The 19577-nt window shown below is 28.8% G+C and overlaps 1 protein-coding gene across 2 annotated transcripts; it reads right to left on the bottom strand.

The window, feature by feature from the left end:
• Positions 1 to 392: 392 nt before the first annotated feature.
• Positions 393 to 19533, bottom strand: LOC109594419 (V-type proton ATPase 116 kDa subunit a1). Of its 2 annotated transcripts, none has more exons than XM_020009636.2 (14): positions 19387 to 19533; positions 5187 to 5325; positions 4927 to 5103; positions 2920 to 3264; positions 2689 to 2865; positions 2414 to 2626; positions 2211 to 2361; positions 1785 to 2155; positions 1616 to 1725; positions 1432 to 1559; positions 1121 to 1374; positions 847 to 1066; positions 616 to 790; positions 393 to 561 (listed from the first exon to the last, which is right to left on the bottom strand). In XM_020009636.2, exons 2-14 carry the CDS (start codon positions 5301 to 5303, stop codon positions 462 to 464), a joined length of 2538 nt encoding a protein of 845 aa, XP_019865195.1. In that variant the 5' UTR covers positions 5304 to 5325; positions 19387 to 19533; the 3' UTR covers positions 393 to 461. The 2 variants fall into 2 exon arrangements, with proteins under 2 accessions (XP_019865195.1, XP_049820267.1); XM_049964310.1 differs by lacking the exon at positions 19387 to 19533 and adding an exon at positions 6513 to 6610.
• Between the last annotated feature and the right edge of the window lie 44 nt (positions 19534 to 19577).

Genomic DNA, 19577 nt, shown 5'->3' with positions numbered 1-19577 from the left:
ATAATAAACTAAAATTAACATAAATGATGTACCACATTGGTTGTCATTTAAGAGTGTGGTTTATGTTTTTTGAAAACAAGAGACTTAATAATTATGATATAATTGTTACAAATTTACTACTATCAAAACCACTATGTCTTTAAAATTCAGGAACTGAAAATTTAGTTAAGTAACTGAATTTATTGAAATTCTAATAATAATTCCTGGACATTTGTGAGATGCACTAAAGATCACATAAATTTCAAAAACATTTGAGAATATTTTTAATCTTTTTAAAATATCAGTTACACAATTAAAACACTGAATTTATTCTTATTTATTATAATAAATAATGATAATTAATTTTTTATATAAGTAAATAATTTATTTCATTTGTAAATAAAAGGCATATAATCTGTGAAACTATTTTAATGAAACTAAAAAGGCACAAAGGCAAACATTTTGTTTTTTAATCTCTGCTTTTAGTCTTCACTTTCACCTTCTTCATCTAAAATACTATTGAACGAAAATGGGTGGAATGGATGTCCAAGGCCACTGTAGAATTTGCTCATAAACTCCACCCTGTAAAACATCAAAAGTTAATCACGTAACTAATTTTTAACGCGACCAACATACCAGTGCAAACGAAGTGTGTGCAAGAAGGCTGACAATCCTTCCATAAGCACCAAAATTGCGACTGTCAGGACAGCCCATGCGGAGAATATAATGTAAGTCATAATGCCTCCGATGTAATCGTTTTGCAGTATGAAACTCTTACTCATTACCATTTGCCACAGTACCTCAGAAAGTTCTGAAATTTACCAAATTAATCCAAACTAAACGTTCAGCAATGGATGAAGCACTTACGGGCGTGAGCCAGAGACAAAGCCCAGAGACGGAGATAGGAGGCTGTGTGTGATACTGTACTTAGGACGTATTCAATTGTGTGGATTGCTTGATGAATGTATATTTCACTCATCGGCTCTTCTTCTTCCTCATCGTGATGAGCTACGGACTGACGCGGCTGTTCTGCATTTGCAACTTCATCAAGTTCCATACCTTGGTTAACATCTCCGTTGCTTTTTTCCTAAAATTTTATGTAAAATGTTTATGATCATGAGATGAATCAACAACCACCTACTTTTGTCACAACTTTTTGTGGCTTCTTCTTTCTAGAGAACTGAATGTACAGAGGTTTTCCCAGTAGCATCACTGGAATACACAATAGGGCACCATAGACCAACAGACGTTGAAGATCTTCTTGGAACGAAAACATATACACATCGCATTTCTCGAATGGTTGCGTATTCTCTTTGAACAACATCATATTAATGAAGTAGATTAAAACTGACGGGGCACAGAAAGATCCAATTTTGAGATCCGGGGAGCTTTCAACTAAAATTTAAATTGTGTGAACATTCGAAACCTCGAACAAATCGACAAACAACTTACCAACGTGATTGGAGACGTATTTCAACCATTTAATGAACATCATCACAACCATGTACAGGAAAAGGAAACAGAGCAGAATGACTTGGGGTGCAAATTCAAGTAGTAAACTGGATGTTTTTTTGAAGTGGCTAAAATAATTTAATGTAATTGTTATACCGTATTCTTAGGTTCATTTAATACTTACACCATGTTGATTGTGCTCACGCATACTCCGAATATCATGTGTGTAACACCAATGATAATGGAGAGTTTCATCTTGAACGAGTTCAAGAAAATAATTTTGTTTTTGGCAGTCTAAAAATTTTAACACAACTTTAACATTTAAGAATTAAAAACAATCATTTGTGCATTACCTGCCAAATAGGGTCGATACCCAAGAAATATGGATAACCTACGTACTGATAATCAGGATCAATTTGAATAAGCTCATCAGTTTCGTGAGTTAAATTTTCAAAATTATGGAAAGATGATCCAAATATGTTCATTGACTTGGAAAATATATCATTGTACAGGAAGCCGGTGTACATGGAGAAGATACCCATAAGTAGAATAATGTAACGGCCGCCGAAGAATATGGAAAATATTTCGCTCTTATTTTTCTGCGCCCCGATTTTCTTTTCTGACAACACCATCCAAAGGCCAAACGACAGCATTATTATGGCGTGGCCCAAATCGCCGAACATTACGGCAAACAAGAATGGGAAGGTGATAATTGTGTACAGTGCTAAAAATAATCGAAAATGTGTATCCAACATATTAAACTAGAATAACTGAATTACCTGGATTAGCTTCCCTGTACGAGGCAACTCCATATGCGTCGATCAAATTTTGGAAACCTCTTGTGAACTTATTAGTCCTATTGAAAGTTGGAGGAGCCTCATTTGTTTCGATGATGTTTAAAAATGATGGTATTGAACTTCCACATGCACTCTAAAAGAATATGTGATTTACTACGTAAATGTTATTTGTAGGATTATCTTACTGATCCATCCGATAATGCTTTTTGTACAATGGGGATATCTTGGGAAGGAACCCAACATTCGCCAATCAAACATTTTTTGGTAACATCCATATTGAAGAAATTCAATGTATGATAGATGGCCTTCATTTTGCTGACCATGATGCTCCAATTCTGCAATTCCTTAGCAACATTTACCAATACTCTCTGACGATGATCTCTTGTTTGGTTCAATACCTGAGAAAAACGTAGGCAACAGCGTCAAAAAATATTATAATATTAAATGATTTTGCACGTACCAAGTTAAGATCCTCCAACCTGGTTCTCACACCCTTCAACATCTCATCACGCTCTTGAAGAGTACTTGGACAGGGATACAATGATGCATGGAAACCAGCGCATACTTTCTTAATCCTGGCCTTCAACTGGTCTCCTTGGAAGAATGCAACGAATACTGTTTTATAGATTTCATTGCCCTATTCAAATTATAGTTTAATCCATAATACTCAAAATAGTATCCAGTAACTTACGGTGCTTGGGTCTTCAAGAGGTTTGGCGATTTCAGCCTGCCTAAGAAAAACATTACCCCTCGATATACGCCACAACATGCGTTCAAAAGCTGGAACTCTTTCCCGGTTTATCACTCCAGCGACGAATCCCAAACGTCCTCGGACCGACAAGTTCTGATTGTCTTCGGTGATCAGTGCCTTACTGTGACTGGTATCAACTCCGTTGACTTCATCTTGTTCGTTAAAGAACGACTGAGTTTTTTCAAGTACCTGTCTAAGTTCGGTCAGTTCTAAATAATTCACCTTTAGGTTGACCGCGCTCTCCGACAACTCCTTAATGTCACTTTCAGTTTTTTCCAGATGTGCCTAGTAAGATAAATTATCCAATAAGATTTTGATATATTCAAGTGGTAAAATAACAGAGACATTACTTAAATATTTAATATTTTCCAAAAATTTATGTCTTGTTTAACAAAAACAGATGAAAAAATTTATTTTTGGATTACACATTTTTTTAGTTACTTAAAAATACGGTAATTGTTTAAAATGTCGTCTTCATCTATTTTAACTCAATAAACCGAAAAATGAGCTATTAACAATTTTTTTTCAAAATATTCTACTCTTCAGCGCATTAAAGAGTTTGTTTTCATCGAGTAAAAAAATTAATATTTCTTAGAGAAAAAATATGTATAAATTTTTGAAAATTCAACATCTTTTATTAAAATAAGGTTTCATAAAAATATCATAAAAAATAAAAAAATCAATATTTTTTCATATAAGTTTTTTTAATATTTTATTTTTAGGCGTAATCAGATCTTGCTCAATTGAAAAAAATCAAAATTTTTTAGAGAAAAATTAATTTGAAATTGGAACAATAATGATTTTTGACGTTTTTCCTTGAAATTTTTATGAACAAATTTTTTAATACTGCATGACAATTTTTTAATAAAGCTCATCAAAAATTGAATATTTTCAAAAAAAAAATTTGTTATTTCAATTTTAAATTTTTTATGAATTTTTGAAAATTTTGTAATTTTTAAAAAATTTAATAAAAAAAAATTGAAACACTCTTTACCCTATTATTAATTTTCAATAATTTACGAAATAATTTGATTGAAAAAAAATTCTAATTTTTAATATTCCATTTTATACAATTTCTATTTTACCATCAACAAATAAAGTTCTATATATTATCGACTAAATTTACTCAAAGTTTGCGAGATATTCATTGGCGCTAATTGTTTTTTCAATTTATATCATATATATTTGAAATTTTATGATCTTGTTTATTTAAAAAAATTGTGAAGTTGTTATTATTTAAATATTTGAAAATCTTATTGTTAAAATATTTACAAATTTTGAAAGACCAAAAAAAATTGAATTAATAAATGTGTTCACAAAAATTTTAAGAAAAAACCTTAAAAAATCTGTATGTTTTTGTTGAAAATTATTTTTTTCTTTTTTGAAAATATTTTAATCTTGATGAATTTTCTGAAAAAAAAAGGTTAGGTTAGGTAAGATTAGGTTATGTTCGGTTAGGTTAGGTTGGTTAGGTTTCTATTTAATTTTTTTCTAAATATTTTATTTTTTATGAACTTTCTGAAAAAAAAACAAGCAAACAGTATAAAGAAATTTTTTCATAAGAATTCATAAAAAGTTGAAAATGTGCTATTCTTAATGAACTTTTTGAAAAAAAAAATATTAAAAAATAGCAAAAAATTTGTGGATCTTGCGATTCTAAACAATTACAATGTAATCGTTACGAGAAATGCTGAAAAATCCGATTAAAACTGACCAATATAAACCTATCTAAATACATGTTGATGAGTAATCTACAGATGTACATTTATTACCTCAACTAATCCAACCACTTATAAAAATATTTACACCAGTAAATTACGAATAAGTCAATCAATAAAATAGCAATAAATGCGCCAATTTATCTAACAATTTATTGCAAATGATTCCTAAATCAAATTAAGTTAAACTGTGATCAAGGCTCTTTATTAGCTATTAATTTAAACCTACCTCCAAGTTAATGATCTCCCTTGGAATTGGCGCTTTCGGAAGTTCAGAGACGTCGGGAATGTTAACGTTGTCTTTTTTCACTTCAGCTTCGATGTACCTGAGCTTTCTTTCCATTTCATCACATCTTCTCACTTCGTTTACGAATTTCTTTTGGAATGCATTTATATGTTCATTTAGCTGAAGTAAAACAAACAATTAATTTAATCAATAATTCGGACTTTATTGTGAAACGATTGATTTTTAATAATAATTAAACTTACATCTCTAAATTGAACACATCCGGCTTCACCTAATTCAGAAATTGAGTAATATGCAGCTTCCGGCTGAATGAAGAGCTGGGCCAAGGCCATTTCTTCACTCCGAAACATGGCCCCCATGATGGCAGGTATTTATCACACACTGAAAATTTAAAAATTAACCATTTTAATTTTTCTTAAAATTGTCTAATTAGTATTTTTTTTTAATTGTTTTTATGTACACAAAACATGATTTACAATTAGATATAATTAGATTTTGATTTATCACATCCACAGATGTTCTCGTGATCCGATAACAGATTTATACAATAGTTGTCAGGGTTTTTTTTACTAGTCACTGTTGTTTCCTGTGGTTTCAGTTTGATATTCTTATTGAAAGTTTATGGGCTGATAGAATTATAAATATGATTTCCTTAAATATTTAAACAAAGCCAAATAATAATTGTTAGTAACGAAGACTAATACAAAAGCAAATCGATATATTTCATAATCTCCTTAGAGGTGTTGAATAAAATGAACACAAACATTACAAATAATTTGAAAAAAACTGTATGTTTGAAAATGATAAAACAAATTTGCAACACTACGTTATTGTAACTGTGTAACTTAAGTATACAAACCGCATTATTATTTAAAAACATATAGTTTTCCGGCTTAATTATTATTATTAATATTGTAAAAATTTAATTTAAAAACATGGCCATTTTATTGGTGACAAAAATTTCATTACACACACCTTTTTAATTACAAATATATTTTCATAAATCTAAGGCAACGCCTTATTAAATAATTAATTATTTAATAAAAATTCCTTCAATATTCTAATTGAATATCTAAGCTCTCGTAATTCAGTTTAAAATTACTTGTAACCTCATCTCATAACATTTGTACAAGAGAAAGTTGGATCTATCACGTGAGTAAGATTTTAAATAACTTCTTCAATCATATGACTTGAATTAAACACATGGGTGCGGTAATTTAGATTTATAATTTATAAATGACAATAATGAAAAAAATTACGTGAGAAACTGACACGCTAATCACGAGACACATCACGAGTGCACCATAAGACTACAGACTCACTTCTACGCACAAATTTAATCCAATTTATTAATTTAGGGCAAATAACAATTACTACAGTAGTAACTGAAGATTTTAACTATAGATTTATAGTTGTAGCCTTTGATGTAACTAAGAAATAATGAATAAAATGTAGTAAATACTACAAATGTTCAAAAATAATTAACATTTAAATTAAATTTTCCTAATAATTATTGATTAATTAATCCTAAATCGTTATGGAAATTAATTACATAATTAATAACACACCTTTCTAAGTAAATTGCAAGAGTCTGTTGTTACACCCGCGTACAGCACAACACCTTAAACAACACTAACCGTGTATGCGATTGTTCAGTAAGTCTTGTCACATGATTTTAATAATAAATTGTGTGCTTTAAACGAACTTTGTCGAATTAGAACAATACTGATAAGGGGACCACTTGAAATGCCATTGTCTCGGACGTAGAGTAATTAAATCAAAATTCTAATCTTAAGTATCTATCAATCAATGCTTGTTTTGCTTCGATTTAACTTAATGCGTTGGATTATTGGTGTTTAAAGAAATGCAAATTACAATGTTTATCCAGTGTTACGGCTGATGCGTGAGAAAATTGATATATCCCATGGGATATACTGCGGTCCGCATTGAATGTAAATATTACTTTGCCCGTTTTGTTTTAACATATTTTAATTATAGCCACGATTTACGTTAAAGCCATCAAATGGGACCGACATGCGATGAAAGTTAATTAGGTCACTGAAGGTTAATTAGCTTAAATTGTCGTTGTATATCTTGACGCATATGGGAGTTGAACTTTATGTTTGAAACTCAAGTATTTTTAGGGAAGGAAATTTTTTATTGATTAAACTTAAAATACATGCAAGGATTATTTGATGCATTTCGTTAACTTTTAAAAAAGCGAGTTCATTATTTATTTTTTAATTAACAATGTTAGTGTATATGAAAAATTAAACATGTGTCATGTGTCTTATTTACCAGTAAGAGTTTACATTAATAATAAACATCTCGGACGAAAATTTACATAAATAATTCTCATGTATTTTAAATATTTCTGACCGGTTAACTGCAACAATTTACATAACATTAATCTTATATAATATGCCTTTGTTTTTCTAGTTTTTAAAAACAAATTATTAATTAATTGAAGAAGAAGAAGAGATGATAAATATCAAATACATAATAGTTCCCATAATTAAAGTTAACTGATTAAAATGCATTAAACTGCTACTTGAATTGCATACCAATATAATATTTATTATTGTGTTCACTCAGTAGGTGGTCAATACAATTGTATTCTATATTTTTCATTAAAAATTTTTAGCATCTAGTTAAGTTAACAGTTTCCCGAAATATTAAAAAATTTAGAGGAACTGGCCATGTGGTAGCTTCGAAAAATATTGGAAAAGTTGGATAAATTAGATATGTATTTCAACATGATAAGATGACAAAAACAATCCCAAAAAAATTATGACGGATTAACTATAGTAAACATATGAGGTAATGAAGATAACCAAATTTGATATAAATATTATACAAATTTAATCGAATTATTCACAGAATGCACATGATATATACACACAACCAAACTTATATGGAATCATCCAGAATTCACAAAAAAGAATTGTTTTCCATGTCTTTTTGATAAAAAAAATGTAAGTGCGCCCTAAGATTTGTTCCTGCAGTGTCATTTTCATTGTTCCCATGTATAGTAGTGGTGAAGTTACATAATTTTTAAATTTAATTTTAATTTTATTTAAAATATCTTATATGGGATCGGAGGGCAAAATTTGTGTTTGGAACGTCATTCTTATTGGTGAAAAGACTCTTTTGATTCCCATTAAACAACCACTATCCACAACTTTCGGGGATTATTTCCTATTTATATAGGATAATGCTCTTCTACATACTAGAAGGGTTCCCAAAAATTTTTTTGGATATGGAAGGTGTGCCCGAATTAGAGTGGCGTTCTTGTTCGCCGGATCTTAATTCCATTGAGCACTTGGGATAACCTTAAAAGAAGAATCAGGGCTCATCAAAATAACCCTGGCAACACAGAACAACTTAGACAGGCAGCTTTAAAAGAATGGGGAAATGTTTCTCAAGAAGCCATTAATAATTTAATAGAAAGCATACCACATCGAATTCGTGCTTGCATTGATGCTAGGGATGGCAACACTGATTATCAGTTTAGCAAAACCTTTTATCTCTTAAAATCTAATTTCACATTTTTGTTACTAGCTCTATATAAAATTTGTTTTAATGGTTTTGTCTATAGCTTTGTAGTAAAATTGGAAGCTTTAATGGTTCTTCTTTTCTATTGAAGTTGTTTCCATGTCTATGCATTTCAATTGTGTATTTTGGAATTTTATCTTTTGATTTCCATCTAAAAGTGTATGTTCAGCTACGGCAGACATGCCTGATAGTCCTAGTTTACAGTTTCGTTTGTGTTCCTTAATCCTAGTCCCTGTGGTACAGATATATAGTTTTCCACAAGAGTATGCGGTATATCCCAGAATCTGTTTTCTCCTATCTTTGGCAGATCTGAGACTGTGTTCTTTCTTCCTTGATGGTATAAAAACAGTGTGGATGTTATGTTTTTACTTAAACTATAATAATGATCACTACTGTATATTTAGAATTTTTCCAGAAGTAAATTTTATGAGTATGAGTGAAAATCCATGCAAATTTTTAATATGAATAACACCACCAACACTTTAGACGTGCACCAGCTATTGAAATTTGTTCGACTGCATCTTATCAATAATTAAATAAGATCAGAATTAAATTTTAATGCAAATTGCCATTGATTTGATAAACACGAACATATCTCGTTAATTATTGATTTGGTATCGATCTAATTGAACAGTTTATTGCGAACTTTGAAAGATTGATACTTTGATCATTAAACAAAATACAATTTTTGTGTATACTGTCGAATTGAGAAAACAAGAAGTACGACAACCTCTTCCTTTTGTAAATTTACTTCCGTGGTAAAATCCTCGACGACCAACATTAAATCATGGACAAGTGTTTTGCCTCGTGACTTTTATTAGCAAGGTGAAAATATTGAACGTAGTGGCCACAATAAGTCTAATCGATGGTCCTTGACATACAAATTTAAAACGGTCAATGCCTCAATAACTTATGCTCACTTAACATGTCCTGCAGCACTTTTCATTTCATGCGGTTGTCTTGTCCGACAATTAATTAATTAGTTAAAATGACTAACAGCCATAAAAATCTATTTCTCTAGAAATACCAGCTGCTTGAAACTTTTTAATGTTGAAGTAAATAATTTATTTAGTGATAAAAACGAAATGGTAAAGATAATGCGACATTAATTCCAACAAAACATGGTATAGTGTGTAAAAATAGATATAACACAAAACGAGCCTTTAAAATTCAACAGTTACAATATTAATATGCATTAAAACTTTTAATTACATACCTTCTATACCCTTTACGTAGTATTAGTCATAAAACTATAATGAAAGTAAACGTAATAAAGATAAACACAACAAGAAATCAGGTATTAACAGAAATCGCGGGCGTATAGTAAGGTAAGTTTAAAAATAGTGACCGATTCTCGGAATAACAATATCGATCTTTTATGTGTCGTTCATTAAATTTAACCGAACCAACCTTGCAGATTGGTTTGCAGTAAGTAAACTTTTCATGTCAAGGTACGTTTAATGTTTGGATTATTTATCGGTGCATGTACAGTTTCTACATTATAATTTTCCACCCATTCCTGATGAAACATTACGGTTATTCAAAATCATTTTGATTTATCGTACGAAAGTGGCAAGTAGTTTGTTGATAGTAAATGAAAATTTCAGTTTTTAGACCGTGATGCTTGCATATGTGGTTATATTTAGAAATAGTGTATAGCTTGACATGGAACAATGGACATTATACAGTTGCATCGAACAACCAAGTCGATTGGAATTAAGCCAGTAAAAACTTATTAGCAAGACCGTATCTAGTTTCATTATCATTTTAAAAATAATTACGTATTCTATTTATGAATGCGTTAACAAGCCAAAATAAAATGCACAACCTTCACAAGCGACAGTTACTAATTTGTTTTAAAGTTTTTGCTACAATTATAATACCAAATAATGTTCGAGAATCGAATTTAAACTAGTCGAAAACGGGTTTATTAATATTTTCTGGCAAACTAATCGTGAATGAATAAACACCAGACAAAACAAATACTTTTCGTCTGCGAAGTCGGTCAGTATTAATCACTGTCAACGAAATATTTTACAGGAGTATTTTGTACTGCGTGTGAATTTTTCAAAAAATTTAAGTATTTAAGTAACACTAATAAAAAATCTATCATATTGGAATTTGTGTACATAATCATTCAGTTAATATTAAAATCAAGGTTTGCTGATTATTATCATTATCGATAATTATCGCCATACTTATTTGTGCTTTGATAAATAACATGTGATAATTATCATAACAACCTATCAAGATTTTTGTATTACCACAAAATACCTTAAAATATATTCAAAAATGACACAAAATACAAATGAAATATGCTTTCAAATTTATTATTAGTGATATTTGACATTTAGTGTGTTAACGTCTGAGGAAATCATATGGGCAATACCAAAGTACAGGACCTGGCATCTCTTTGGTCTCAAGTTTTTGTCATGCAATAATAATAGCACATAGTGCATTTGGTATAAATCATGTGGCTTATGTTAAACCATATAATGTATATTAAATGGCGCCAGGCATAATAAAACGTTCAAGTATTATGTTAACAAAAATATTGAATAAATAAACTTGGTCGAGTCTCAAGTTTTAAGACGCTACATTAATTTTACAAACATGGAAAAGCTTAGTGATCTCCAACCAATTTCAAAAGCAACTTGGATTCTAATGTGAGGTAGTCTCTTCCTTCATTAACCACAGTGTAATATTGGGTGGAAGAGTTGAACAAGTTATGAAGATGAAAAGCAAGGCTAAATGAGGTAACCACGTCTGATATTGTTTAAAAAATCACAAAATGGTTCGCTTTATCTATTATTGGCCTAACAAAAATGGTAGGCTTCTCAAAATGTCCTGTACCTACACTCCTGGACAAAAGTTTGGAAACCCTAAAATTAAATTGTTTATTATTCGAAAAATAAATTATTTAATAAGATTTCCAAACGCATGCCCAAATAAAACAGTTTAATTTTATATAAAATTCTATTTTTATTAATTCCTTATACAGGATATCGATTAGTAGTTTTATTTAAATCATTAATAATTCGAATAATAAACAATTTAATTTTGTCGGGACAATATGCATATGCAAGTGTATGCGTATTGAGGAAAAATTTCGATAAAAACGATGTCCTTAGTCGATTGTTTGGCAATATGTTGCAGCAATAAAAACGAATAGGTTCATCATTTCACACCTGAGATGGAATAACAAAATAATGAACTAAAAGAGAGGAACCCAGCTCCAAAGAAGGCAAGCACAGTTTTATCTGTTTAGAAATACTGGTGCCAGTTTTTGCGAATTTATTGTAGTGTTTGACAACAATTTTATAAAAAAATAGCAACATTTGGTGAACAAAAAGGTACGGCCCCATTTCTATAATCAAGAAAATACAGAATTAACTGCCTAACCTACCCTATTCACTAGATATAGCCCAATTGATGCCAAAAAATTTGTTATGGAGGTGAACTTTGAAGATGATAGCGTCGTTTCTCATCATAAACAAAGAACCTAAGGTATTGAACAGGATTTAGTATATCGAGCTAAAAGGAATTATGAAAGATTTCGTCTTCATTTTATTCGTATTATTTTATAATTACGTTTTTGTTTATTTTTTAGAATAAATTTGATTTTTATTAATATTGATTGTATTTTGTAGTAAAGAATATTTTAGAATTCCTTGACTATAGCAAATAATGGTTCAAATTTGATTTGATAATTATTCAATTGTTATTCTACACTCAGATATTTAAGGACACTGATTAGTATTAATATTTTAATTTATATAATTAAAATTGACCGACAATTTTATTATATTTATTACAAACTGGAAATTTTCTTGTTTACCTATGACACGACAAATGTAAACATAAATAAGTAAATCATTTCCTCCTGTATCAACAACCTTTATACAATGTAACTACTATAGTGTATTATCAAAGTTAACAAACATGTATTTTGCTTTAAACCTTGAAACCACAGTTCTATTTTATTTAGCTGCACATAATTCTAGAAATGTTTTATTATTATTTGGGCAATTTATCACTTTGCCTCTGTTCTATTAAATACCAACACACACACAATTTTTCAAATAAATTGGCCTTCTTTCGTATATTAGTACCTCTGATTTTGCGTTCAAATATTTCCCACAGATTCTAAACAGGGACTTTGTTCCGATCACTTCATTACTTTCCGTTTTCCGTTAAAAACCAATTCTTAACCAATTTTGAATTGTGTTTTGGATGGTTGTCGTGTTGAAAGATACGTCTTATAGGCATTTTTTCAAACAAATACGACTCTAAAACATTAGGATGCCTCTATAAACGGACCGATCCATTCTGACCTCTATACGATGAAATGGACGTCGTACGAAGAAAAACACCCCCATACAATCACAGATCCTCCTCCATGTGTAACAGCTGGCTTTATGTATTGTTATTTAATCGTTCACTTTTCGGACGTCAAACGTGAACAATACCATCATTGTTGGACAGGTTAAACTTAGGCATATTTTAATCTGGCTGCAATGTTTTTCTTTCGTAGAAGTGGTTTGGTCTGTTATGAACCAAACTGATGGCCCAGTTTGGTTCATAACAGCAGAGGTTTGGGTCAATGATAAGAATGGACAACAAATTTGCCTTTACCCTTTTTAATGAATTTATTAACACATTCGTATAAATAAAGGTTTAAAACAAGTATTTCCCCTTAGCTTTTTTATAAAATACGTTTTTAGTCCAAAAAAGTATATTTAACTACAACTTATTTAAAATTACTCTCTGTCCCATCTGAGGAGTGGAGGAAAGAGTACTAACAGCATCCAGCATTTCCCCTGGGAAGTCTTTTTCTGTAGTGCTTGTTATACAAGATGATCATATCCGTTTAAATTATCCACAAAGAAACTTACAGTTCTATTTTAGAAACAGCAGAAAACACCACAAAACAAACAATAATTTTCTTGTTTTGTTTATTTAATTTGTGCCAAATCCAATTTACATTGTTTGTTTGTCAGATCTTGCAACGTACACTCATGCAACGTTTAAATAATTTCCTGAAGCGTGGTCATGGTGGATGGGTTCACGAATGTTGTAAATCAAGGATAAAATCAATCGTTTTCCACTGGAAATTCACGTAATCATATTTTAAACACAACTAATCAGCATATTATACTCGTAATTTAAATTTACATTGTAAGTTGAGTTATATAAATGCTACGTGATTTTCGTATTAACACGAGGACCCATTAGAGATTTTATGTTTCCTGGGCACAGTGAATTTTATGGTTTCGAATAGTGATATGATGTTGAGTTAAATAGACGTTTTGTTTCTTGATTGCTGATTAAACAGAACGGTGCGGTTTCAAGAACGGAAGATTTATTTTTATTTGCGATTCATGTTACTTGAACAAGTGTGTTTGTCATCGAATTTCTTATCAACCGCAACCGCACGTATATCTATGCCATGCAATAATAATCGCATAATGTGTCTTTCGTACAAACAATGTGGCTTTAAACCATATTATTTATATTAAGGCGCGACAGGTATAATAAAACGAAGTAGTGTCAACAATAATATTTAGTAAATGAAATCTTTAAATTTACGAGTTTCCAGAAATATAATACAAGGGACAAGATTAATCCACTAAAAACGAATTTAAATTATTATCACAGCATTTATTAAGCCAGAGATTTAAATAATCTCTGCCTTAAAACCGTGTTCAGACAGTCTGATAAAAAGGTAATAAACAAATTCTGAAATATAAATAAATATGTACTTTTTGTTATTAATTAATAATAAAAATTGTAAATAATTTATAAATAAAATGTTTGTACGTATACAATCTATTAACTAAAAAAATGTATACATACACAAATATATATATATATATATATATATATATATATATATATATATATATATATATACAAATAAATTTCCTTAATCATTTTATTTGGGACATTTATTTTTAAAAATTGATAATTAGTAATTATACTAATGTTTAATTCTGTTTGCTTTAATATTTTATATACATGGTTATTCATCTCACTTATTGTGGGGAACGAAAAAGGTATTGATTTGAAAATTTTATAGTAATTATAATTGGATTTTCATTTTTATTTAATGTAAATATGTATTTTATTAATTTTTTAAATTTAAATTAAATATAATTTTTGTTATTTAAATTAAACATTTTGATTTTTTCAACTTAAATATTTTATTATTTTTTTTTAATTTTAAATTATTATATAATTATTTTCTTTTATTAAATTAAATATGGATTTAATATTTTTTTAAATTTAAATTCAATATTATAATTTTTTTAATTAAACATTTTAATTTTTTTAACTTAAATTAAACCTTTATTATTTTTTAAATTTCAATTAAATATTTTATTTTATTTTTAATTTCAATTAAATGTTTTATTAATTTTTAATTTTAATTTAAATATATTAATTTTTTGTTTAAATTAATTTAAATTAATTACTTTTTTAATTTTAAATTAAGCACTTTCTGCATTTGTTATTTTCAATAGATCACCTTGTATATTATTATATATTTTTTTAAATTTAAACATTCTACATTTTTTTATTTTAATGAAACATTACAATTTTTAAATTAATTTTTTGTCTAAATTAATTTAAATTAAATATTTTATTACTTTTTCTATACCTAAAACCAATAGTAGCCAGTTATTATAATTTTTTTTTCCAAAAATTAATAACTTAATTAATTTTGATGCTTGATTAAATTTTGGTATTCACGTCAACCAAAGATCATCCTATAAGAAACATTATTAGTACCTATTTCCAAATTTTGTGTTTGTTAGAACCTCAATAACTTTGTTATTTTCAATGTATGTTTTACCTATTCATAAAATTAATTTTAACTGAGATTTTACATACAAGTTGTCATGTAAATTATTTTTTTTTTCAAATTATAATTACCATAAAAAATTGAAATCAATACTTTTCCTTCTTCATAAACTTCTAATGAATAAGTTAGATGAATCACGTTCTATAATAAATTAAAATATTACATACAATTATCAAATAAATGTCTCAAATTAATCGTAGAATGGAGAAAATATTTCCAAATCCAGTATTTTGATAAAAACTGATTTAGTCGAGGACATGATTTGTACTAAGATATCGAATTGTTCTGGATAATCATGTATTATAAACTTATGTGGATTACATTCCTCTTTAAAGTTAAAGATTTCAAATGTATTTATTGTTTTTTTTTTGTGCATTTTATGATGAATTGCTAAGCAAGATAATATTCTGAGCAACGTATTTTTTAATTTAGAAATCAAATATTTCTACTAAACATAATTATTTTCACATGATTTTAAAATAGATAAGATACGTGATTAAGGCGGGACTTGTTATTACCCTATACACAACATTAGTCAAACATTTCCTTAAAAACATGTTACCAAACCAAAATTTACCAAAGCATTAATAATACTACGTATAACATTTAAAACGCTAATAAATAAATATAAACTAATTTAATAACTTGTTCCCAGCAATAATCAAAGTATACTGAGAAAATGACTCATAAAATTTGCAATTTTTCCTTGACCTGCGTTACAGATACAATTTCATTTCAAGTTAGTTTTACTATCGCTAAATTAAGCAACAATATATTCCTATTAAATTGCACCATATAAAACTGAAAACTATATTAATCAATATGTCACGGCATTGACCAAACTGAATTAGTGCGATCTGTATATAATCGTGTTTAAATAAAATTATATTTTCTTGTTATCAAGTTAATTACGTTATTGATCAAGGCGAAAATTTCCATGAAATGGATTTTCCAAGTGATGAAGTAAACCGATAAAAATAGTTATGTCAATGTTTGTAGCATGCTAAACTCTATTATTAAGTTCTTTGACTTATGGTAATTGTGTGATTTTTCCGAACAACCACTTTACCATTACATTGTTACTTTTTATTCACACAAAACAAAATAAATTTTTAGTCTGCGTCTGTGAATATGGCGGATGCGCCAGGAAATTCATAGAAATTTAAAATCCTGGTTAAAATTAAGATACAAATAATCCTATTAGATGTTAATAAAAGTAATAGAAATTTAAAAATACGTTTAAAACTGTGCTTACATACACCTCATGGCAACCTTGAATAGTTTATTACATTTAATAATTATCGGCAGTGCTTATTATTCTATTGTGCTATATGGTTTCATGTAAGGAAAGTTATTCCGAAATAATTGTAATTTCTGGATAATGAGAAAACAAAGTTATCATTACAAATAATTATTAACTATGAAAATTATGGCTACAGTTTCCTGTACAATATTTATTAAAAAATATTTTGTATTTGGATTTTAATTATGCCCATGTCAATATGCTATTAACAACTAAGGTAATTTTTAAGCTGTTTCTGAAGTTTCAACTATTTAAAACTTATAAATTCATGTGAATAAGTTATAGATATTTAATTTAAACATAATTTTATGAAAAGTATGCCTTAAACACCCTGTAGAAATATAAACGAGCCCACAAAAGTCTTTATTTAAACTGTGATATATAAATTTTATCATTTATGACTTTTAAAATTTTCGAAAATTTCATAACCTACCCATTTTTAATTTCTATTAAAAATTAAATAACTTTTTAACACTTGCTTTTTTATATTAGGTTGGGTTTGCCATGGTGGTAATTTATCCTAATTACTATGTGATTCCATTAACCTGCCAAAATTACATTGTTGAAACAATTGAAAAACTGGAGGGTCATTTTACACAGAAATATATTTAGAAATAATCTGCTATTCCAGGTCCATATAATTCACCTTCCTCTTCTGCAAAAAGCGTCTGCCGAGCTGAGGGAGCTCGTTGGCTTAACTCCGTTTATTCCAGAAACCGAGAATTGAATACTTACTTGGTTAAGTTACATTTTTGTACAAATTTTACACATCACTAAATGTTAATTACATAAACAACCTAAACAAACTGAATAATGCAATATGCATGTTATATTCGATACCCAACTAATTATTTGTTTATATTATATGCAATTTTATATTCGCATTAGTATTAGAATATATATTATATATATATTGTACTTCCTTTTAATTATTTTATCATTTTATACATTTGTTTGTAGAATTATATTTTATCTTCAGTTCTTTGTTAAGTTAGTTTATATATAGGAGTCCCTTGCATTTTGTAACATTCGATTCAATTCCATTCATTAATTCAATTCAATTCAGACAATTCGACATTCAACATTTATTGATTCACTTAAAGCTGTTAGAATCATTTAATATTTTAATTGTATTAATTGTATTTGTTTAAAGTTAAATAATTTTTAAAAATAAAAATAAGTGTTGTAATTCCCAACATCCATCAATCACAATATTTTCTTCATTACAGCCCAAACAATACTCCTAGTAGTCCCGTAGTAAACATATACACCTGGACAAAAGTTTGGAAACCCTAAAATTGAATTGTGTATTATTCAAGGAATTAATAAAAATGCTTCTAAAAATTTTATTCACTTTATAAGATATTATAAAATAAAATAGAATTTTATACAATATTAAACTTCTTTATTATGACATGAGTTTGGAAACCTTATTAAATAATTTAATTTTCGAATACTAAGCCAAAATAGAAGCATTAATATTTTGTTGCATAACCATTAGCTTGTATAACTGGCGCACATCTTTTGATCTTAGAGTCAATCAATTTTCTGGTAAATTTTGGATATATTTTTTGCCATTCCATTCGAAGCTTTTGCAGTAGCCCAGACTTATTATACCGTTATGTTGGCTGACAAATTTTGTACATTACCCAGTAAGCAGTAATTCCTGATATATACCATTGGCTGTTAATCTGGAATACGCTCTTTATGTCCCTTTCAAGATTTGTATCCTTACTGCGAAGTCTGCCTGCTCTGGAACGATCCACAAGTGTCAAATTTATTCACAATTTTGAATATAGTCACTTTATTGATGTGCAGAATATCAGAAATTCAAAGGCACGACATACCCTCATTTCTAAAGTCTATAATTTGTTTTTGTAAGACCATTGGTATTTGCTTTCGCTTTGACATGATTAAAACTAATATTTTTAATTCGTACATTACGGTGAGAAGCTAAACAATACTGATAGATAGTCAAAATAAATAAAACTTGAGGGATTTTCAATGGTATATCTTGGTAAAAAACTGGGTCTTTGTCTACTTCTTATAATATTAATTATAATATCTAAAATAAATAGATACAGTATACATTGTATATTATTATTATTGTTTTTATTATTTTTATAATAATTTTTTATTTACTATTTTCAACAATTATATCCTAGGGTTTCCAAACTTTTGTCCAGGAGTGTATCTTTCTAACTGTCGAGTGGATACTTTTTAGAAGGCTGTAACTCAAAAACTATTTAAGACATTCATTTAAAATTTTAGTATGTTATTTTTGAAGTTACAGTCGGTGGAAATATGTGAACAATGTTTGACAATTTTTCAAAATTTCTCACTAGGTGTGTCCCTCAATTCCTTATTCAGGTAAATTTAAAATTATCTAAATAAATATTTCAAGTAAACAGACTATTGTCGCACTCACCGAAAACGGTGGTAAAACGACGGTTAAAAACCGACCACAACTATAACCAATGCAAATATTTGTAATAAAGCTGCATACATTCTGGATACCATTATAAAATAATAAATAATAGGAAGTAACTCGTCGTTTTAATGGAAATAACCTTGCGTCCGTATTAAAATCATTTAATGACCGCGACACGTTCAGAAAACTGGACCGCGTCAAGTCAACTATGTAAAAAAATAATTGCAAACGATAACGCCAGCGACACAGAAAAAAATAACGCACACAACGTTGGGTATTCAACAATCTTACCGGACGAAGGTGAATCTGTTGCACCGTCAGTAAGAACAAACACGTGAGACCGCCAGCGGATCAAACATTACACAATACAACAACAAATCAAACGCACAACGGAACGAGTTATGCGCGTACCATCAACTGAAACCGAGACTGAATTTGGATCCCACGTTTCGACACACAATCGAAACGATCGCGTCAAGTTT

The sequence above is a fragment of the Aethina tumida genome, chromosome 3, assembly GCF_024364675.1.
Source record: "Aethina tumida isolate Nest 87 chromosome 3, icAetTumi1.1, whole genome shotgun sequence".
Taxonomy (NCBI): domain Eukaryota; kingdom Metazoa; phylum Arthropoda; class Insecta; order Coleoptera; family Nitidulidae; genus Aethina; species Aethina tumida.
This window is presented reverse-complemented; position numbering and strand designations above follow the sequence as displayed.

Coding starts and splice junctions, on each gene's coding strand:
- LOC109594419 (XM_020009636.2), bottom strand. CDS start 5,303: ATGGGGGCCATGTTTCGGAGTGAAGAAATGGCCTTGGCCCAGCTCTTC. Junction 1,375..1,431: donor ATACGTCTCCAATCACGTTG/GTAAGTTGTTTG, acceptor TTTAAATTTTAG/TTGAAAGCTCCCCGGATCTC. Junction 1,067..1,120: donor CACAAAAAGTTGTGACAAAA/GTAGGTGGTTGT, acceptor ATAAAATTTTAG/GAAAAAAGCAACGGAGATGT.